The sequence below is a fragment of the Porites lutea genome, chromosome 12, assembly GCF_958299795.1.
Source record: "Porites lutea chromosome 12, jaPorLute2.1, whole genome shotgun sequence".
In the NCBI taxonomy this organism is placed as follows: domain Eukaryota; kingdom Metazoa; phylum Cnidaria; class Anthozoa; order Scleractinia; family Poritidae; genus Porites; species Porites lutea.
Window position 1 is genome coordinate 21,175,239 of NC_133212.1, and position 22,889 is coordinate 21,198,127.

Below are 22,889 nucleotides of genomic sequence, written 5' to 3' on the forward strand. Positions count from 1 at the left end.
GTGTCGTCCAATTCGGTCTGTGATCATACTCGTGATTAAACAAATCGGACTCCCGCTACGCGGTCGTCCGATTTTGTTAATCACTCGTATGATTACAGACCGAATTGGACTCCACTCACTCCTGTTACCATTACTAATAATAATAATAATAATAATAATAATAATAATAATAATAATAATAATAATATTAACAATGATAATAACTAATACTAACAAATATAACAACAACAATAACTTTATTTACCCACACTAACTTATCAGGACTTAAAAAGTAAGATAAAATATATAGAGGATATGACACGTGTGGCGCGAAGATATGAATTTTATTTTCGAGTGGCAAAACAATATCTTACGAACGAGCGCAGCGAGTGAGTAAAATATTGTTTTTGCCACGAGAAAATAAAATTCATATCCTCAAGCCGCCGTGTAATGTTCTTTTTATTATATAGACAAAAAGACATCGATAAAATAATAGAGGGAAATTACCGAAATTACGTCATCGATGAACTCACGTGTGAGATTATGGAAAATAAACCACTCGGTTCCCGTATGTAGTTTTTATGAATTTTACGAGTGGTGTTTTGTGCACATATTAAAGTGCATATCACCCCAAATTAGTTTTTCACTAGAATTAAAATAGAAAAGTTGTAATAAACAATGCTGCAGTTTTTTTTTTTCGATTTTTGAATTTTTCACAGATTTTTAAAAATGCAGAATTTATATCTTAGGCCGTGACAGTTTTGGTCATAGGCAAGAGACAATATAGGCGAGTGACATATTTAGCGTCTTTGCAGTGACGGCAAGGAAATGTACAAAAAAGCGTGATGCAAGTGCGAAGTTGTTGTTTTGCTAGCGGGGAGAAGCTAAGAAAAATGCCTCAAAATATGTCACTCGATCTACTCGGCCTTCTGACCAAAATCGGCGAAAAAAGTCAAATTTAGTGCTTTTTAACCAAGCATGGAGACCGCTGGTTTCATCTGATTAACCCAAATCATACCTCATTTTAAAACTAACAGCTGGTAGAATTTGTCAATTTTTTGTGATATGCACTTTAAAGAAACGAAATATGTCTACCATGCCGAGTGAATAAACAATGTGTGTAGAAACGAGGATCTTGCAAAACGTGTCGAAGTGCGTGTCCTATATCCTTGCACACGACAGCGTGGAACTGAAAATCTCATGACCTGGACTCTAAAGATAGGTGAGTTAGACATTACTACCCCGGGATAAAGTCGAAAACACAAAGAAAGAAGAGCACAATTAATTCGACTTTCCCTCACTTCCTGTACCAACATAGGTGGCCCAAGTGTAATATGAGAGTTTGTTTGGAAAATCAAGAGTTTTCAAGGTCTTTTTCTACGAAGTTTCAGGATGACTTGAGCACAAATATCCCGGGGGATGTACTTCCTTGCATGGCCTATACGGAGATGTGCCGCTGGACAGGGTATGGTTTTTGACCTCTCTAGGATTTACAATTTCGTGCCAGTTTTTTCCTATTTATTAACAGGGTATCGTCTGCAAGATTGATTTGATTTGCTAGATAAATTTTGTTTGAACTCCAAGTATGCACAAAAGCAATGAAAAGAACGTGTATTTTCTTTATGGCACTTGCCAAGGGAGGATTTTAAAACATGACGAGGTGCATTTTGTTCGTCCTAAACCGGCAAACCTTGTGTGTTAAACGTGACAATAATTTTGTTTGAAAAAGCTTTCCACTAAACTTCACCGTCCTTTAAACAGATCTTTTTGTAAAAGACAAGAAAACAGTGTTGTTAGGTAAAGATCACGACGAAGCACGCAAGTAATCGCCCTTTCACGTTTTTCACACGCAAGCGTTTCGCTCTCCTCTTTTTTTTTGCGTCCTGTGGCGTAAACTCACTATTCTCAACTTGCGTAAACAGCATGCATAGTAACAAAATCGAGGGTGTTGTCCTAAACAGGGTACGTATGTATTTTAGGATTTTTTTGTCCTAAAAAGGATGAAGGTTTCAAACCTTCAGCGGCTAACCTATGCCAAATACTGATCGAGGTCCCCCCGGTATAGCATCACCTGACCTGGTACTGACAGTCATAATAGTCAGATGATCATATAATGCTCAAATCGTACTGAAACTTCAAAGAAAAGCAACAACACCAGGTAACAATATATATATATATACTGTTTGTTGACGACTTTAACCTCGGTCTTAGTTCATTTATTTGATGTAAGTTTTATTTGCCATACAAACTCTTGAATATTTCCCATAGAAACTCCCATATCACGCCTGGGCAACCTGTGAGCTCTGGCAATGATAGACTAGACAGTCGACTCGATGTAGACTAAGCTAGACTAGATGGATAGATAAAAAAAAACTAAACTGATAAAACGGTTATCCAGAAACTTAAGCCTTTCTCGAGCTTTTTCTAAATTTCTAGGCAATATTTATTCCTTAATGCGAACAGTTTATATTTTACCGAAAAAAGTCGTTTTGTGCCTCGCTGGGTGCCTCTGATACATTATTCTTGTATCCTGCTATTACGTAAGGTTACCAAAAAGTTCCTTGCCTAAATATCTCCTGGTTTACTTGATAGAAACTGAATATTGATTTAAAAATAACCCATGGTTCAAAACACTGGTTTTCTTTAAATATACATTTTTTACATTTTAAAAACCACTAGAATACCGGAAGAACTTGCCTGGAATGTGCGGAAAAAAATTGTTTGCTGGCGCAAAATATGACAGCCAATTTTCGTGGAAAAAAATGTCAGACTGCCAAAATTTTATCCCAAGCAAAATTTTGTGTTATATTTTCTGGGTATATGCTGTTGACTGGGAAGTAAAACAAAAATCAAAAATGAAAAATGTCAAAGAAAAGAAAAACTTCAAATCCTTTCGTGAAGACTTTGATTGGTTTTCTGTTGCAATCTCAGCCAATCAGAATAGAGATAGCGAATTGTAGCTTCTTTATAAAATGGCGGCAAGATGCGGGTTATTAATAATAACCTAGCGGGCGCTCTTTTTACTAGATAAAACATTTTAAAAGCTGCTTGTGTTCACTTCTGTGATGTGTTTAGAAATGAGGAGTTTGTTGAGATTTTTGAACTGCTTTCGCCCTCTTGAAGGCTTGAAATCTGTTTGCTAGTTTCAAACAGCTGAAAATATAGCATGGATAAACCCTTCACTCAAAGTTCAGATGGCGCAAAGGACAACGAGAATAATTGTTCTGCTCTAAAAGGTACAGAAGGAGGAGAAGGAAGAGGTGAAACAGACCTAACAGTTATCCCGATGCATGTAATTTCAAACGGCGAAGACAAGGATTTGGAAATCATTGCGCTGCATCCGGAATGCGGACCACAGCTGCAGGGTGACGGTACAATGACCGGAGCAAGTTTAGTTGAAGGTGATGGTTTTCCTTTATTTACTGAACTAACGTACTCAGTGTATTCAATGAACAAAGAAATGAGTATGTTTACGTGTAGGTACATGTGTTGTCTGGAGCAATTTTCCGAGCGAGCAACTTCATTGTCGTACTCATGTAGATTACCACATGTCGATTCGCTTAAAAAAAAAACCAATTTAAGAAAGGTTGACTTTTAACCAACGAATTAAATAAAACGTTTTAACGCGAGATCTTTCGAAAACGAAACGTTGTAGAAAAAAGGGAAGTATTTACTAGTACACTTTTAGAAAAAAACAAAAAAAAATGAAAAACTTTTGCCTTGCCGAGTGGCCCACGTGTTTACCTTTTCCTGCATTACGTAAGCAACCGACTGTCAATATTTCAAAATTGTAAACACTAAAGTCTAGTATTTGCTCTCGATTAAATTAAATTTAGTCTGGGTTTACCTTGATTTTAAAAAATGTCTTGGTGGTATTTAATGTTCTCCAGACATTGTTTAGGCAGTATTATCTAATCTTTTGACAGCAAGATCTCGCATTGTCCTAATTACCCACAGACAGTTTTATTTTCACTATTTTTGTTATTTGTTGTTAGCTACGGTTAGGATAATAAGGAATGAATTATAAAATAAAAGAAACATTAGCAACCTAATTAACTGAAAAGTTACTGTTTGAAGATATGTTTTATTTCATAATAACCCTGCCTTCATTTAAATAACTTTAAAATTAATATTCAGATTCTGCTGAGGAAGATGGTCCTGACACTTCTTTGATGCTGTCAAATCACCAGGTGAGTGATGTTTTACTGTCTTGTTAAAGATGACATCCTCATTTAATTTTCTTTGAGTATGAGGCTGATCAGGCCCCTCACAATGTCAAAATCTAAAAAATTAAATATCAAAAAAATTAAATATTAAAACAGACAAAACAATAAAGAAAAGCAAATATGAAGAATTTATTTGCACACCGCTACCCTGCCAGCAGAGGTTTATTTCTGGCATGGCTTTTAGCATTTGCGAAGTTGTTCGCAGGGTAGCAAACCAAACAATAAAAACAAAAAAATTACTGGTAATAGGACTGAGTGAAATCAAATAATTCCCTTTTTTGTCATCGCAAGTGATAAAAGAAAATATAATGGCTGTATGGTAGGATTGTAAAACCGGAAACAATGTCTTTCATGGAAATGAAGATCACATATTTTAAGCATCCAGGTGATTTTATAGTCTCTTTCGCAGCCATTTTTAGGCTCGTCACGCAATGCTCCTCCACACAAGTTGCGTGACGAGCCTAAAAATGGCTGTGAAGAAGACTAGTGATTTTACAACTCAAAAGAAAAATAATGTCTTTAAATTCTAGATAGGTAATCATTCCCATTCCCTTAATTTGTTTTGTAACAAGCAACAATTGCCAAGAAGAGAGAGAGTTACTTACTAAAAGAAACTAGAATTCATTGTATTTTTGTTCCTTCATTTTCCTCTCAGAAACTTGTTTCTAAGAACTTTTCTGAAGAGATCCGAGCAGCGAAAGATATTGAGACTTTCCTTGAACGGCCCACTTTACTTCTTGGACTCCAAGAGACAAGCTTAGAGGGGATTGTTGATGCTATGTTAAAGAAAATTATTACTGATGCTGAAGATGAGGACATAAATTTTGAAGATGCCAGAATTGCCTTTTTCACTCAAGATTCAGGTCAGACAAAATAAATTTTCACCAGCCTGGCAAGTGCTGGGGAAATCTCTGTCTAGTGTATAATACCGATAATGTGTATTGGCTCATGGACAGCAAAATTAATTGTCTAGGTGCTTTTCAACTTCTGAAAAAGAGTGCTCAGATGATTTCTGGTTCAAACCATTAGCAAAAATATGTTTTGCTCATATATGTCATGGTGTTATTATATCTTAAGTTTTATTTTAGTTTTTCTTTGTCTTAGGGAATGTTAATGTATGACAATGAGACAGAGAAATAAACAAAGAAGGATAAAACTGAACCACAACCCATAATGATATAATTCATACTGTACGATGTACTGTTCCTTTTTTTCTTGCAGTTCATTGTTTGTCACAAATAATTCAAGGCACTGAGATATCTGATGGAGGAGGTTGGGAGGAAACTCAGAATTGGCTCATTGCTCTGTAAGTTCAGAATTTTTTATGGCGGATCCAGCTGCTATACCCCAAAACTTCAATATACGACAACACCGTAAATGAAATTCCTTGACTGTCAAACAAAAACATTGTTTTAACCTTGTATTGCCATATCCAGTCAGGTCTCCAGACTAATTATTGTTGTGATTAATTTGCTTCAAAAGCTGATGTTTAGTATCATGAGACAGACATTGAATCATTCAGTTCATTGTGGTCTCATGTTCCAATGGGTAACTTGTTTTAATGTTACAGAGGAGAGCTCCCATCAGTACAACAGAGTCATGTTGCTATAGCTCAGTTGAAGCATCCTGTTAACCTAGGAAGGACATTAGAGGAAACTCATTTAGTGGTACTGGTTCTTGCACCAAGGAAAACAGTAAGTACCTGTTTTTAGTGGAGATGATGATATTATTGAGGGTAATGATGATGGCAATGATGGTGATAATGGTGGTGGCAGTGATGGCAATAATGTTTATTGATGATAATGGTGAAGATTTTGTTAGGAGTGATGACATTGGTGGCAGTGATGGTTATAATAGTGAGGATGATAATGGTGGTGATGCTGTTGGCAGCGATGATGAAAAATGGTGATGATGGTGGTGGCATTGATGGTGACATTGGCAGTGATGATAATAGAGTATTACAGTGTGACATCATAAAAAAATTAAACTTATGTCAGGATATTCTGAAAGAACAACATCCCCAAGAGGCCTACTTGCAAAAAACTAGCACTGAGATAATCCCAGGTTTATGCTCTGATGACTCCATACAAATCATTCTAAGTTTGACTTGGGTCTAAACATTTAGACCCAAGTCAGATTAAGAAGGATTTCTTTCAGAAAATCTTGACAAATCCCATAATTTCACAAATTTAATTTTTGTGATGTCATCACTTTAGAACTCTATGGTGGTGATATTGTTGGCAGTGATGATGAAAATGGTAATAATGTTGTTGGCAGTGATGATAAAAATGGTGATATGATAGTGGTGGGGGAGCTGATGATTATGGTGCTGATGATATTGATGATGATGTTGTTGTTGGCAATGATGAGAATGATGGTGATGATGTGTGGCGGTACTGATTATGACAATTGTAATGATGGTACTGATAGCAAGGTCAGTGATGAAGCTGATGTTGATTCAATTTTTTTCTCCTAATATGTTCCTTTTCCTTGAAGAAAAAAACCAAGAACTCAGTAGAGACAGGAAGAACATTTGCAACTCTGCTTTGTGATATGGAGACCAGACAGTTACTAATAGAAGTGGAGACAGAGGAGCAGTTCAAAGTAATGATATTATTGTTACTTATTTATTCACAATTCATATTAGACTGATATTATTGGTACTGAGAAATTAGCAGTGGAAACTGGTAACAAGGGCCAGGGAAGTGGAAAGACCACACCATATCTTGTGTGTTCCCTTTCTTTTGGCCTCTCTGCCCTAATCCCTGGACAGAGAAAATTTTCACTTCAGCAATCTGTGTGTTGCTTTTTCCTCCCTGGATGGGATTCTGTTAGTCCATAGTGACGGTTGTCCCCAGCAGTATGTCACCCCTTTACCTGGGAGGAACTCCCTATAATGGTCCATAACAGGAGGCTCCAAATAAAAGGGGTACCTTTTTCAGGGTTTGGGTTTTCAAAAGGGTAGGGTTTTCATACGTTGGAGTATGTGAGGTTAGCTACGGAAATCTCTTGGTATTTGAAAGGACCAAACAGGGCTAACAGACACATTTTATAGATGTAAAAGAGACAAGAAAACTTTCTGATTTATTCATATCAAAAAGACAGTGCAGATAGAGAGTTCTAAACTAGGTATGAGAAAGGGGTACCATTTGTCAGTAGAAGGTAGGTGGAAGGCCGGTACCTTTTTTCTTTCAAAAATGGTGTATGTAAACCTTGTGAAGGCCTCCATCCCCACCCAAGCAATTTACACACCTGGGTGAAGAGAGACAAAGTGACGCAAAGTTTTTTGTCCATAGAAGCAATGTAACGGCAAGTCTCAAACATGGACCTGCAGATCTGGCCCCGGTCGTCAAAAGATGGATGGCACTGTCCACCAGATAAATCGCTACCCAGTGGACAAGGATTGGGGAAACCAATTGCGCTGCCCTATCCAGTGGATAGAGATTTATCTGGTGGATAGCGCTATCCACCTTTTGAACGACTGGCACTTGAAGTTTGAGGTGATAACTGTGCAGCCAGCAGATCACACCTCTAACCAATGGGCACCTATATTGGTCCCTGGCTTTCTTCAATCCTTTTCTTTAAATTTCTTTTACAGAAAGTGTTGAATGATCGTGCCAACAAGCTCTCATCAATGCCACAGCCAAGGCAGAGGCCATCAAAGAGACAACTCACATCTCATACCAAATCCTCCTTTGTTCATCAAAAAGAAAGTAGAAAGGTATCCAAGCTTATCTACTTCGTGTACATGTACAGTCAGTATTACCTGAGTCTTCATCATCATCATGTCTCTCCTTGCCAGAGGTCCCATAAGGCCCTCAGTTTCTCTGACAAGTGACTTTCTTAACTTCATCAAACTTCATCATCTTCATTGGTTTCTGTACCAAGTGACTTTTCAAACTTCATCAAACATCATCATCTTCCAGTTGCCATCAACCTGTTCAGCATGGTTGTCCGTACCAGCAATACAAGACTCCAGCTAACATAATTATTAAGGGGTCACGGAGACATGCAAACCAGTTCATGATGATAAGAGAGTGATTTGCATTTATGCAGACATTTAATTTAGACAATGTTATACAGAGCACGTTAATGAAGCTATTATTTTTACCCTTAAAATAGGACTCTGAAATGTGTAGTTTTGGACGAGGGCTTATCAGAGACCTCAGAAGAAGATGGCCACATTATTTATCAGATTTTAAGGATGGTGAGTCAAAACAGATTACTACATAGTGCGTTTGTAAAGACTCCTGATTTGTGAGGTCTTAGATGCGAATAAGGGAAAGCAACTGCAGATGGTTCAGGGGATCTTATAAACCTGGCAAGGTGTAGATGGGCAGGGTTCCTTTTACATGTAAGCTCCATCCACTGGTAAAAATTGCAGTCTAGTCATCATGGACATGTAGGCTTCTCATTGAACAAAAATGTAAAAAGGATAATATATCTGTCCTATTAGTTTTTCTGAACACTTCAATGGATGAAAACAAACATGATAAAATAAAGCAAATGTGGGTAAATAAGGAGCCATCCTCATGCCTAAAATTCTTCCTCTGGTCACTTTATCAAAATATGCTTAAATGTGCTTTTCAGGACCCCCAAAATTAAAATGTGCCAAAAGGAAGCCCTCACACTCCTCCAATGGGAAGGTACAATAATCTGTTCAAAGCCTACCCCACCAGCCCCTCCCTTCTCTCATACAAAAGGGGCTTTTTTGGGGGGAACCCTTTCATTGGTTATATATAACGCTCAATTTCAGAATTTGCAAGGCAGATTTTTTCCTACCTCAACAGGAATAACAGGTCATCGGACCATTCAAAAGTTGGTTTCTACCACACTGTTTTTGTATTTTGCCTGTATTTTACCTTCAATTGCCTTTGGTGTACTCAACAGTCGCAACACCAAAGGCCAGATTGGTAAGTTTGAAATTGTTCAGATGTGTTTGTTAAATTAGTAAATCCTAGGCTATGGGCACCCAAGTTTTGCTATTAAAAAAACTGACTTTTTAAGGGTAACACAATTACTGGTAAACCAGTAGTTTTGATTGTGGCCCACAAGGTTAAGAATCCCAATTGGCCGAAGGCAAACTAGTTGGTTATTTACAAGCATAATGGAGGAGCTGAATACCCGGAACTACTGAGAACAAATCTGGCTAGCAGTCAGGGCAAAGATTGAACCTCATGGGGCCTTTGGATTACAATCGCCCCAACTGCTTGGCCATGCTATTAAACTTAAACAAAAATGCTCTGTATCATTTTCTTTATAGATGTGCAGAAAGTTTTTATATCACAGGCAATTGGGGGAATGATATTTGCTCTTTTTGGAGGACAGCCATTAATTGTCTTGCTCACCACAGCCCCACTGGCACTGTATATAAAAGGTACATGCATGAACCGTTGATTTTCTCAAAGCAAACACTCCCAATACAAAGGCAGATAGTTATTCATGTACAGTTACTGATTACTTTAGGATTATAAAATTCCCCTGCTCTGTTAATTCCAATAAGGAGCACAAAACAAAAGTGTTTTGCATTATACTGAAATATTTGCCACTGTCAGTCTGTCACACAACAGAATCATTTGTTTGCCCTGCAAATTGCACTGTTGAAGGTAGAATAATACGTAAAAGTTTGCATAATGCTACTTACAGGTCTTGTAAACATGTACTGCAAATCTAAACACTGCAACTGTAGCTCCAAGACCTATAAAAAAACAGGCATGCATCAACATGAACAGCAGTGGAACAGATTAGATCAACCTCTTTTAACTCACAAATGACATTGGCCCCTAAGCTCAAAATGACAGCAAAATTTTACTTTTTAAAATACAGAATAAATGCTGCTGTTACCATAACTGAAATAATAATATTAATATAATTTTGAAACGTGATCATTTGCTTTGTTAGTGATCTACAACATATCAGCAGACTTTGACTTGGATTTCTTGGCGCTTTATTCCTGTACTGGGTTGTGGAATTCCTTCTTCCTTTTTATTTATTCTACATTTGGACTTTCCCAGATAATGAAATGGTCAACAAGGTAAGAACATATTGTAATTACTTCACTATGAATGTATTGTTTGGGTTAAAAAAAAAAGTCACAAGCAGCAATGGTCTGGATAAGTCAACTTCTAACTAAATCATTACGATGAACAAGAAGTGGCCACAGGCAAACAAAATGTGAGAGCTGGTTGCCCCAAAGACAAACTGGAATCTAAGTTTATTTCATGCCCTTTAAACTAAATGAGTGAAATTTCACTTTATAACTGTCAAACTCTTTGGGCTAGTTATTAAAATGCAGTCTATTAACCAGTGTTTAACAAAACCGCGTTCTAAGCCATTTTCGGTTTGCCGAATGCTATTTTTTATGTAAACCCCATTTATCATGAACTGTTTCATGAAAGCATATAGCATAGACTGGAAAAACATTTGTCTTCTTAAAATAACCCACTAAGGAAGAGATCTGGAGGTCCAAAGATTTGGTGAACTGTGGTCTAAGTTAGACTTTCATTTAAATAACCTTACCCACTAAGGAAGAGATCTGGAGGTCCAAAGATTTCCTAAACTGCGGTCTAAGTTAGACTTCATTTAAATAACCTTGCCCACTAAGGAAGAGATCTGGAGGTCCAAAGATTTCCTAAACTGCAGTCTAAGTTAGACTTCATTTAAATAACCAACCCTTTTCATTGTGTTGCTTAGGTCAACAGAAGAAATCTTTGCCTTGTTCATCTCTCTTGCATTTACAGTTGATGCAATCAGTAGTGTTATCAAAGGTAAATTTACAGGAAAAAAATTTTTTTCTCAGTGAAAGACTGACTATACATATACACTAATATTTTAACTATGAATGTATAGTTTCCTTGCTTTTAATTGTTTCAACATTATAAATGCCCTGTTATTTTTAATTTACGGGGGGTATATACACCTATACTTGCAGAAGTATTAGACATGTGAATTACAACTGCATAGTAACCATTGTTTTCTCTAAAAGGACATTGGATACAGTTGGCAATAAAATAAATGCAATAAAGAAAAGCTGCAACAAGATTTAAGAATAATATTGATTTCTATATATCATCCAGTGTCAGACATGTGAGTTGTAATATTATCCTAGATAGCCATTATGCTATATATGATGATGAATTTTCTGGCAGTTTCTGTATTAGGTATCTAAACACATATTAACCCAGAGGTCTTCAGACAGAAATGCATCTTGTCTATCTTGTTATAACGTTAGTGAAATACTTTGCCTGAGGGATTCCCCTGCTCTTTTTATGATTCTAAGAGAGTCACATGCTATTCTGCCTTAATTGCAGAATACTCAACTCTTCACTGTTCAAATCCCTTGATGAATTCCACCAGCTGTGCCATCAACCAGTTAGCCAGTAACTGTACTGATATCTCAGTGTGTCACAGAGAGGGAGGTCTGTCTTATGCCGTGATAAGCTTAGCAACTGTTTGGATTGGTCTTGCTCTATACAATTTTCGTAAGAGGTGAGTGCGTGATGTGTAAATTCTTACTCTATCTGAATCCTACCTGTGTGGAGCTGTCAGTGGTGGTTCAGAGGATACCACATGCAACTTCAGATCTGTATTGGTTTGCGCCTCAAGTGTCTCCTTTAAGACAAGAAACTTTGTTCCACTTGGTTTTTACATTGTATTTGTACCAAGGGAAACTTACTTTTAATTTTTAGTTGGTTAATTGCTATAGAACAGGCCAATTGTGGCAATAGGCAGTCATGACAAATAACTTAAAACTGTGGCCTAAACACGGGCAAAGAGGGTAGATGGGAGACTGTTCCCAGGTATAGAATGCGGTAAAAAGGAGCACTTGCTGGCATCAACAAATACAGGAAAAACTGGGTTGTATGGCATGTTACAAGACTTCATGGTAAAGGAGGTACTGGTACATACCACTGGTATAAGCCTGAAATGGACTCGCATGTGAAGTGGGAGGAGGGAGGGGGTGGAGGGGAAAGTGGAGCTAGTTGCTCCTTGATATAGAGACTGGGATGTGCTGCCCTGGCTGATAGGCTTTAAATCACAGCTGTAAGTGGATGAAACATGAACGATCATGATGATCCACAAAGGTGGGCATAATTATGGCAGTATGAACCAATTTAAATTTAAAATTTTCTCTAACCATGAAGAACAACTAAATATTATTTGTTTTTTTATAGTAGCAACATATCATTAAGCTGGCAATTTTATTCCTGTCTTTTAGTCCTTTTCTTGATGCCGGCAAACGAGAAGCACTGGCTGATTATGCACTTGTAGTGGCTGTTCTTGTCATGTCCCTCATTGCTTCATATTTTGTGCGGGACATCGATAGTAAGTATGGCTGGGACAAGTGATGAAATTTTATCCTTGTGGTTCAACCCACTTATTTCTTACATTTCCATGCCACGAAAAAAGGATTATTGAAATTTGAACCAATGACAAAATTGAACCAGTATTAATATTGATCAAGCCCGAGCCCTAACACTCCTATAACCCTGTGAGTCCCAATAGTGACCAGCAACAATTTTCTTCTAACAATTTTCATGCACCATCAAGACAAAAAGGTTATGAGAGTTAATAAAATGATTACGAAAGGGAAAAGGCTTTTATCTTTTATCAAATTCTCTCAACTGTTTCTTTAAACAAATGTATGGGGATTGGTTTCGAGAATTTGTGTGTGGATATCTGGGTTTAAAGGGTTATTGTATCAAAAACTACTGTGAGTCAGTAATTTGCTCCCACTTGCATGTTGTTTTAACTCTTGTTCTTGTGTTGTTGAAACAGATTACAAGTTTCAAACAAGCAACTCCTTTGCCTTCGCCCCTGCTCCTCTTCACAAGCTGACCTGGGGTGCCGTGTTCGCAGGCATGGGATTAGGCTTTTCTCTGTCATTGCTGTTCTTCATGGATCAGAACATTTCAAGCGCTATGGTCAACAATCCTGGAAACAGGTGCTGTCTGCATGCATGGGGTCAAACCTTTAAACTGATCAAAGGGTAAACCAATTGGATTTACTTGACTTGGGTGTGTCAAGCTTCATGTGGATAATGCTCACATGCTAAAAATAGTTCCACTTAAGTAACATTGCAATAAATCTAATTTTGGCTTATAAAATTTAAGGGAAGAAAATGCTACACCACTATAAAATAATAATGAAATTTAATCAAATTTAAGCTAATCTAAAAAGGTGTGTTTTGGAGCTGACTCCAAACCTATGATTGTATCCTTATTTCTATTGTAAATAAATGTCTTCTGGAAAGTGGTCGCAGAGCTTTGAGGCACCACCATGAAATGCCCGGTCTCCTAAAGTAAGTTTGTACCAGTACATATGTAATGATTATTGCTGATGCAGAATCACATCCCGTGAATGGATAGGACACTGACTGGCATGATCTAATTAAAACTTATCTCAACTCACCCTCCACTGCAATACTCTGCCATCCTTGGACTTTCCTTAATTTTGGTTAGGTCAGCCTTAAAATCTCCGAGAAGATCTACCTCTCTGAGACTTAAAGGTCTCCCAAATGAATGCAAATTTACAAGATCTTTGAGCCAAGCTCCTACCAGCAGCTGCTGCAGCAATATAAGTGCTGTCAGTAGTGCTTAACAGTAAAGTCTTATATTTGCATGCTGAAAATAAGCGCTAACAAGATGGGTGAAATAGATTGTAAAAGGATGCCAATCAACTCTAAATACTTGCTCCTTTTAGGTTGAAGAAAGGCAGTGCATATCATTGGGATTTATTTGTGGTTGCAGTAGTGAACAGTTTCCTCTCACTATTTGGCCTGCCATGGGTACACGCTGCCCTGCCTCACTCACCATTGCATGTGAGAGCATTGGCTGATGTTGAAGAGAGAGTTGATAGAGGTCATGTGTTTGAAATGTAAGTGAGACTAGAACCCAGGGGAGGTACTTTAGGAATATTTGGGTAGGGAGGGATATGCCACTGGGACCCCCTATAAGGTATACCACACCTAGTTTGACTGAATATTGCTACATTAAACTGAAGAGTAGGCTCCCAAAATCTCTCCCTATCCTAGAGTTGCTATTATCAACACTTCTATCTCTATGTATGATTAAAAATCTGTATCTATCCACATTTAGCATTTGCTAGTCTTGTTGCTGTTGTCATTGTTTTCTAGTCCTGTCATATATATCCTGTAAGTTTGCCCTCCAATTTTTTTTTTTCAAAAAATAAAAACTTCCTCAACTTTCTTTCAAATTGCTAGGTTGCCAACATTTCTTGCCATACAAAGCAAGATGTTATAAAATTAGCATTGAAATTATTAGTAGTCAGTGACTCACAACCCTTCTTCATTTAAAAGTAGACGCAGTCATTAAAGCACCCACGCACTGTTTGCGTGTGTTTTAACATCCCCCATGTGACAGTCTTCTGTATCTCTGCCAGCATGTGGCCAGACGGCCTGGATTATCTTGAAGGGCTTCTCGGAGAATAAGAAAACAACTTACAAGCAGAATTATTCTGACCACCTTCCCCTCCCTTAAGTCAACATTAACACTTACTTCTCACTTAGGGCAGTAAAATTGTGACTAAAGGGAGGGGTAGTTGGTCAGTTACACATAACCTCAATTTATCAATGATTCCTTCCAGTTTAACATTCTGGTACTGAACTTATGTATTTTCAGCATTGTGAAAGTCAGAGAAACAAGATTGTCTGGTTTAATCTCCAATTTAATGATTGCACTTTCCCTGCTGATGCTGCCAACACCACTCACTCTTATTCCCACAATGGTACTTGATGGCTTGTTCCTGTTCATGGCCATAACAGCATTGGATGGCAACCAGATGTTTGAGAGAGCATTGCTGTTGATCACAGAACAGGTAAACATGCTGTCAACTCTCAAACTCTTTCCACTCTGGCCAGCAATCTTAAATATACAGCTACTGAGTCAGTTCTTTGGGGAGCTTTCCACACTTGGTGTCCAAGAATGTGTGGCTGGGTACCGGCACAAAATGGTGTTGTGTTCACACCTTGAGTATCCAATATGTAACTGTGTATATAGTTACTCCATTTCGCCCTGTCAGACGCCATTAATTTTTGCAGGGCTGTCAATAAGGGTAGCCGGCCAAAACAGCCGGCTAGTTAGTTAGCCATCCTTACCCAGCTACTTTTGTCTCCTTCTACCATAATTGCTCACAAAAAATAAGCACTGTTGAATACTGCCACTATGCACTAGGAAATGGTTTTAAAATAGGAATTTATTATGAATTTGTGGATACTGGTAGAACACAGGTTATGTATCTACAAGCCAGATAAAAGAATAGATAAAGCTAGTTAGAATAGTGAGCTGTTTAAGAATTTTGGGGGTTCTAACCAGTGGAATTCCCCTCTCCTGCCTGAATTGTATGGTGTCCATGAGGTATAGTAGTGATTCAGCTTCATTACAACTAAATAGAACATGTGTTTAAGTCCCTCTGCAGAACAGTGCCAAGATCCTTGTTCTAGATTCCCCCTGTGTACCAGGATTTGAGTTCAACTTAACCTGCATGATTGGCCTGTTAAAGAAGTCACTGTCGATATGCCAATCAGGTTTAAGGGAATATCAAAATTCATTTTTGGTATTTTGTTGAATCCATTGGGGGCCCAGAACTAGGATACTGGTGCTGCTTCACAGACATTACAAACTGGGCTTAGATTACATCTGCAATGCAGGCTAAGAGAATGTTAACCCTTTAAACCCTACAATCAAAATTTGAATTCTCACTTGTTGCCCCTATTCATTTGTTACAGAAATGGTGGGAAGAAGTTGACAAAATATCAGGCAAATTTATCTTGCATGATCGTGTCTGTAATTCTCATAACCACTTTGTTTTACAAAGCGTTGATATTACAAGGAGAAATTTGACTCTGATCACTCTTAGAGCTTAAAAGAACAGCCTTTGCCGTTGTAAAATTAATTAAATTATAACAAACTTGCCCTAAAAATTCTTGCAGGCTGCTTACCCTCCAAACCACTACATACGTCATGTCCCACAGAGGAAGATGCATATATACACAGCCTTACAGTTCCTGCAGCTGGCCGTCCTGTGTGGATTTGGCTTTGCTCCATTGCCGTACCTCAAGATGGTGTTCCCAGTTTTGCTTATGTTTCTTTTGCCAATCAGGTAAGAATTAAAACACCTCCAATACAATTATTGCTAAATTGCCTTTTGAAAAGTTGATGAGATGGCCCAGTAGGTATCAGGTGTTACATACTGTCAGATCTTGAAGAGACCTGTCTCTATAGAGCTGTTTATTGGAGTCAAAACTACCACAATCAAACGTTTAAATTTTTGAAATGTGACTGATGGAAGACATGGAATCAACATGTATCAGTGATGCAGTCAAGACGGTGTGGCATATGTAAGACTAAGTGTACTTTTCAATATGTGGTCTAATGCACTTCCAGTAATAGACTTTTGCTAGGGCTGTGGCCAGATACAAATTCCTTCCAACTGAAGGCAGTATCAGATAAGAATAATTTTTAATAATTATTAAATGGCCATGTAATTCTCTGAGCCAATCTTTTCACAAACAAGAAAGTTATAAATCCCAGAGGGAGGGGGGTGGGGGAATTCTGGGAATTCTTGATTGGGGTGTGCTGCCTTGTTCTCCAAATCCTCAGCCTATTTCAGACCCAGAAATGTCATTTTCCACACCCGTTTTCAGACCTGGCCTCTAAAATCCATACCTGGAGGTGGTCACAAATTGCAACACACATGGTTACATAGATTAGACAGAAATTATGTCTTGTTTACTGAGATTAGAATGCCAAAAAACAGATTTCTGAAAATCCATTCCAACTTTCTTTCTTATTCAATTGGAACTGAAATGACGAGTACATTCATACACTACTGAGTTCCTTCAAAAACCATACCCGAATCTAGACCAAAATGGGCAAAGTCTATACCTGTTTTCAGACCAAAACCGGGCAAAAACCATACCCTTTGGGGGCGGCACATACCTTTATGGCTTGTATAAGGAAGAAGCTCTGCCTCAGGATTTACGGACTCTGAAAAGGGTATTATTACCACTTTTATTATTATTATTAATGCATTACATCTATAACAGAATCTATTAGCAGGAGATCTCTGCAAGCTCAGCTGAGCTTTTCTTGGGAGGTCCCTTTAAGTTAGGACTTAATTAACACTTGAATTTATTTAAATTGCAGACATCTTGTGGTCCCCAAACTGATTTCATCAAAGTATCTGGCGGCTTTAGACGCCCACTTGTAATGATCAAGTCAGTGTTACAATACTCATCATGGAAAGAAGCAAGCCTGAGCCCCATTGTGTGCTTCCCGGTCTTTTTCAACCAAATTTTGAACCTTTTCAGCTGCTAAGATATTAAATTATGTTTACATAGTGTAAGCTCTGTTTAAATCAGAAATAATATATAATGTGAAATGGAAGGTTATATCAAGCAGTACTTGTCTGCGGAGCCATGCAATTTCAGAGTTTTTAAATTGCAGTAAAATTCAGATTTTGCTACATTTTTTCAATTAATGAAAATGATTATTTGACTTTGAACACTTACAGCAATGGTAGGGGTACACTATACATAACTTAGCAATGGGGCAATGCTCTAATAAGCTCAGATTTTGTGTCAACTAACAGGATGTAGGTTTTGATTATGGTACGAGTTCATTGGTAATTGTAAAATCTTAGACTGTGAAAGTACTTCACCACTGGGGCTGCAGTCCACCGGGTTGGTAAATATACTTGATCAACGTGTTTCAGTGAATTAGAGGTTATGCCGGTTTACTATATCTCACAGAATAATGGTATCCACAACTATTCACCTCGGGGCTATGGTTTCGGAAGACTTGTAAACAACAGTAAGCAATCAAACTGTACTTCACATTAATTTTTAAGTTTTATTTACAAGTTTGAAGTTCATTTTTACATTTTAAAACATTATCTTATAACAAGAAGTCGGCTATGTACAAAAAGAATATTAATGAAAATTAATGAAAATGTACATTAACGATCTCATTCTAAAGAAATCTGAAGATGCTTTGATTGAATGAATATTGAAATTGTCAATAGAAGGAATAAAATTTGAAGATCTTATCATTATATACGGTTAACCTTTATAAGACTTTAATATATGAAATTATTTGAACTTTATTAAATAAAAATAGTGAATAAAACACAACAATCTTCAGAAAATGAATGTCCTTTCTAACTGACTTACATGTAGTACTATGTATAATTTTAGGCTTTACCAGCATAACAGGCTCCTTAAGCAAATGAATGCACAACTACAAGTTTGGCCTTTTTAAATAACATGATTTTCACAAAGATAACAATTTAGGTCTTGAGATGGGAAAAAATGACACAAAGATGGGTTTAATACTGACAGGGACACGGCCAACTTCTCAAATTCAAGGTGACGGTATTTGAAATTCAGACTAGGGACATGTGTAGCCCCTTCCCACCCCGCTAAGAGGGCCTTTTTGGTACTGAAATTCTCAGCTGTAAGTTACATTTTAGGAGTTTGAAATCCGACAGAAATTGCACCATCACTTAGCAATCATTGAAATATACCACTAAGAATATTGACCATAAACATTTGATCATAAACATTACTGTTAACAGAATCATTACAATTGATATACTGTAGGATCATACCAATTTGGATGCAAGATTCATGTATCTGCTGACAGCCAACATATGATATTATGCTGAATAATGCCCTTTTACTGTGATCTAAGAATGAGTTTTATCTAACTTTTGAACCTGTTAGAAATCCTATGGTGTTGCCACTGTTCGCTTATCAGTATGGCACTATTAATTTTATTTCCAGTGACTTTACAAAAGTGAATGAGGATTGTCGGTGAATTTTCACATTGTCCAGTAGAGGGAATGAAAGTGTTAATGTGTATAATCGCATACATGCCTGAACACAGTCAGAATACAATGTGTCAAATGGACATCAAGGAGAAATTAGGAGTTAAGCTTCATCTGATACAAATTTGAAAATTGCATGTGTTGGTTGATGATGTGCTGGTAAAAATTCCAGGCAATATTATTGTCTATAAACAAAATCTTTATAAATATGTACACAAGTTTCAAAACGAACTGTGAACCTGTGTACTAACTCTCTGATGCAATTTTAATGGCCAGATCAGAAGAATGTGAATAAGATCATTCTAGTTCCTTAACTTGAACTGTAGTAAACTCGCTTGAACAGATATTATCTGTATGTTTCTTCTAGTCCAAGCATTCTTATATAGATGATAAATTAAACAATTAATATTAGAAGAAATAATTGTTTCAGCAAAAGACTCTGCCCTGACAGTAGCATTGTTAAATAGCTTAACAACTTTACCTTATTATCTCCAAAAAAAAAAAACACTACAAGAAATGAGAAAGGAACTAAGAGGTGAAACCCCGATTGAAAGATTATTATAAATTAAGACAAAATACCCAAAATATTTCCTCTATTTTCTAAATTTAAAATAGCTTAATTGAAACATTACTGGTATTAAAGTTATTGATAGACTTAATTTCTGGCCAAAACCTTCAACAATTCTCCCTCAAAGACAACTGCAACTCTGTTGTGAAAGATACTTGATATAAAAACATCTTTAATTTGTTCTCTATCACCTGGGTTCCATTCTTTCTTGTTATTCTGTAGAAGCTTCATAGTATGTAGAAAGTAGTGCCGCCTCGACAGGTTCCATACATGACGGACAGGTGAACGACCTAACCAGCCAATCTTCTATACAGTCTTTGTGATATATGTGCATACAAGGAAGAAACCGAATTGGATCACCCACGACAAAGTCTGTCATACATATTACACACCTGATGGAAAAAATATGAAGTCAAATGTTATTGTCATGGCTAAACCACTTATCTCTGAGGTCGGATGTGAGAAGGGCACCTTGAGAAGACCAAAATGATTGATACAAGCAAAAGCAAAAGCAAAAGTTTCTTTGTAATGTCACATAACCCTTTAATTTCCAAGAGTGACCAACATCAATTTTCTTCTAACAATATAACTAAATAATCAACAGATTAGGTTATGGGAATTAATAAAGATCTATAAGGAAATGTACTGACATCACTCTGGGGAATTTGTACAAAGTCATATATGTGGATATTGGGGCTGAGAAGAAAAACAGTTGAGTTTCTGTCACCATGAAAGTTAAATAATGAAGCTCTCGGAAGAAGCATTTTTACAAGCTTAGTTATGATCTGGAGTACTACTGGTAACTCCTAACAGTAAAAAATTAAAAGAAAGCCACTGAGTGCTCTTTAAACCATATTTTAAGGAGTGCCATTCTAGAAACCCTATTTGCTTTCTCTTTTTGTTCATTGTACACAAGATTTTCACAAAGTCCTTTGTAGTCATTCAGTTTTTTTTGTCACATGAAACGACTTGTCTTGGTTGCAGTGGGAGAATTTTAGTGGCCCAAAATGGGGTCACTGAATAAATTATAGCTACAACCGGATAAACTGTGAACGATGTTGTTGTCATTCGTCCACATGTCATTGCTTTAAGCCACGCTTTGTCACTTTTGGGCAAATCACCCATCAAGCAATCAAGAAAGCACGGCCCCAACTTTTAATTTTGACCAGTGGGAAATAAGATTCAAAACCCTTCAAGCGGGACAAGACGACCGCTCGGGACTGCTTACTTGGGTTGCTTCACAACCCCCATTTTTGGACCTCCTTGACTTGCTTTAGGACCCCTCTTACCAATAAGAAGAGGTTTTATTGGTACATGTCCAACACACAAACAATTCCAACTATTCCTGTTTCTTTTTTTGCATTGTTTTTCAACAAAGCAAAGTGATGATCAGAGAAAGAACTCTCAACTTGGCTTATTGAAAGCACAAATTGAGTGCCTTCAGAAAAAAAAAATTAGGAAAATTTAAGTAACACAAAAATTTAAACCAAAATTTCTTTGCCAAGCATTCATGTGGAGGCAAGTAATAAATAATTGCATTATAACCTTTTCGTGCAGGTGGCCGTAAATCATCTCACTGATGTTCAACAAAGTAAATTGAAAGGAAAAGGTGGGTTACCTAAAAACACCCGAATAATGAAAGAGAAAATACCTTCCCAGTTACTCAAAAGTAAAGGGGTCTTCCCCAAATAATAACATTTTATCAACACTAGAAGTACTGTAAGTGTTTGTCTACATTGAAGTCACGTACCATCCGACGAAAATTTTAATACACAGAAACATGTATAAGCATATGATAATCATCTCTTCTTTGTAGTTCAAACACGCGTTTTCTTATCGCTATGAACTTATTTGGGGTAAATTAATAACATAAGTTAACACAAGGAAAAGGGGAAGTCTGCTTTGAAAGACGCCTAGAACTTCTTACATTGCCTTTCCTGTTTCCCAGAAATATTATGCTATTACACGTACAAGTGCGAAGTCCAGAATATCATTTAGGTTTCATATAAATAAAAAATGGGCAGAAACAGCGCTTCTTCTTTTCTCTGTAACAGAATTGTTGCCCTTCGACGTTTGAATGAATCATATTATAAGTTTTTATCAAAGGGTAACAATTTATACTCAAAAGGGCCCATTGTGACAGGAAACTGCTGCCTTCCCACGCCGGAAGTCGCGGTAAACAAAAAAAGCGAGCGAGGTCTGAGGACCTATTGTAACATCGCGTGGGTATATTGAATTAAATAATTGCTTCAAAATTCTCGCATTCCCGTGAACTTGGTTCGGAAAATCTCTAAGCTGAGCACTACGTAAACATTTGCGCTTCGTGTTCTCTTTCGAATAACAAATTTAACGCACATCTGTGAGTGATGGACCAAGAATAAAGGGATGCTACACAAAAAGAGAGGGACCATTTCCTCTGAAAATTAATCTTACACAACACTGCTATTCATAAGAGAGAAAATGCTCTCAAGTAAGCACGCTAACAAAAACACAAACCTGTCACGGAAACATTCCATTGTATCCACAAAGCTCGCAATTAAAAAAGTCTGGATTATTCGAAACCACAGTAAGGGTTACAGCCAAGAAGCTTTAGAATAAAATATTAAACAGATTTCGTATCTAATTGCTGCTTTACGTAAATACAGTTTTTCAACTTTCACCTTTCTGAGAAAGGTCCTACAGTATCTAAGAAAACAGCAAGATCTGACGTAATTTTACAACACAAAGAATATCCTTACTCTCTCTTTTTTCCTTTCGAGCCATCGTACTTTCCGACTGGAAGATGTTGAATTAGACCAAGACGTTGTGCTAAGCGAATCTGCTGTTCTTCGGACAGCAGATGAGGAGCATGTTGGCTTTGAATAAAGATTGGCGCTTCCTCCTTCAATAAAACACAGAAAACGTCACTTCAATCTCTGCTAGAGTAATTAAACGAGAAGGAAATGTACATATTGAGTTATTTTTTGAACCTGGTATGGCGGTGGAGGTTCGCCTGTCCTTGGTGAATCTAAGCTTTCGTCGTCATGTAAAAGCGAAATATCATCCTGACCAGTGCTTTTCAAGCAGTTTCCCATGTCGGGTTGGACTGAAGCTCTACAAAGACGACCCTTTACGGTGGTTATTTGAGAGAACACTTACTTTCTCCACCGCCGGCCAGTAGTTCCCTGTTGTCTTCAGGAAAATTATTCTCAAAACAACAAATGTCATGCTGTCGTAACGTGACGTCATCTAGGCCTGTTTTGCAATCGGATACCGTCGGAAGAACGTCG

The 22,889-nt window shown here is 37.3% G+C and overlaps 2 protein-coding genes across 3 annotated transcripts; one reads left to right on the forward strand and one right to left on the reverse strand.

The window, feature by feature from the left end:
- Window positions 1-2,787: 2,787 nt before the first annotated feature.
- LOC140953575 (solute carrier family 4 member 11-like) lies at window positions 2,788-18,753 on the forward strand. 2 transcript variants are annotated; one of them, XM_073402988.1, is made up of 19 exons: window positions 2,788-3,380; window positions 4,117-4,169; window positions 4,861-5,068; window positions 5,427-5,511; window positions 5,776-5,899; window positions 6,702-6,809; window positions 7,804-7,926; window positions 8,328-8,412; window positions 8,996-9,118; window positions 9,469-9,582; window positions 10,107-10,239; window positions 10,899-10,972; window positions 11,516-11,693; window positions 12,424-12,530; window positions 12,984-13,194; window positions 13,908-14,081; window positions 14,846-15,041; window positions 16,156-16,325; window positions 17,372-18,753. In XM_073402988.1, exons 1-19 carry the CDS (start codon window positions 3,146-3,148, stop codon window positions 17,433-17,435), a joined length of 2,565 nt encoding a protein of 854 aa, XP_073259089.1. In that variant the 5' UTR covers window positions 2,788-3,145; the 3' UTR covers window positions 17,436-18,753. The 2 variants fall into 2 exon arrangements, with proteins under 2 accessions (XP_073259089.1, XP_073259090.1); XM_073402989.1 differs by having other exon boundaries at window positions 2,790-3,380; window positions 12,984-13,149.
- Window positions 18,754-19,557: 804 nt separating this feature from the next.
- Window positions 19,558-22,812, reverse strand: LOC140953576 (RING finger protein 11-like). Its single transcript, XM_073402990.1, has 3 exons — window positions 22,590-22,812; window positions 22,359-22,501; window positions 19,558-20,012 (listed from the first exon to the last, which is right to left on the reverse strand). The coding sequence occupies exons 1-3, from the start codon at window positions 22,692-22,694 to the stop codon at window positions 19,832-19,834; spliced, it is 429 nt and encodes a 142-aa protein (XP_073259091.1). The 5' UTR covers window positions 22,695-22,812; the 3' UTR covers window positions 19,558-19,831.
- Between the last annotated feature and the right edge of the window lie 77 nt (window positions 22,813-22,889).

Bases quoted from the DNA above. Each gene is read 5' to 3' on its own strand.
- LOC140953576 (XM_073402990.1), bottom strand. From the start codon at position 22,694: ATGGGAAACTGCTTGAAAAGCACTGGTCAGGATGATATTTCGCTTTTA. The intron at 22,502-22,589 runs GTTCAAAAAATA...GTTTTATTGAAG, and splicing joins AACCTCCACCGCCATACCAG to GAGGAAGCGCCAATCTTTAT. The intron at 20,013-22,358 runs GTAAGGATATTC...TTTTTCCATCAG, and splicing joins TCGAAAGGAAAAAAGAGAGA to GTGTGTAATATGTATGACAG.
- LOC140953575 (XM_073402988.1), top strand. From the start codon at position 3,146: ATGGATAAACCCTTCACTCAAAGTTCAGATGGCGCAAAGGACAACGAG. The intron at 5,512-5,775 runs GTAAGTTCAGAA...TTAATGTTACAG, and splicing joins CAGAATTGGCTCATTGCTCT to AGGAGAGCTCCCATCAGTAC. The intron at 15,042-16,155 runs GTAAACATGCTG...AAATTCTTGCAG, and splicing joins TGCTGTTGATCACAGAACAG to GCTGCTTACCCTCCAAACCA.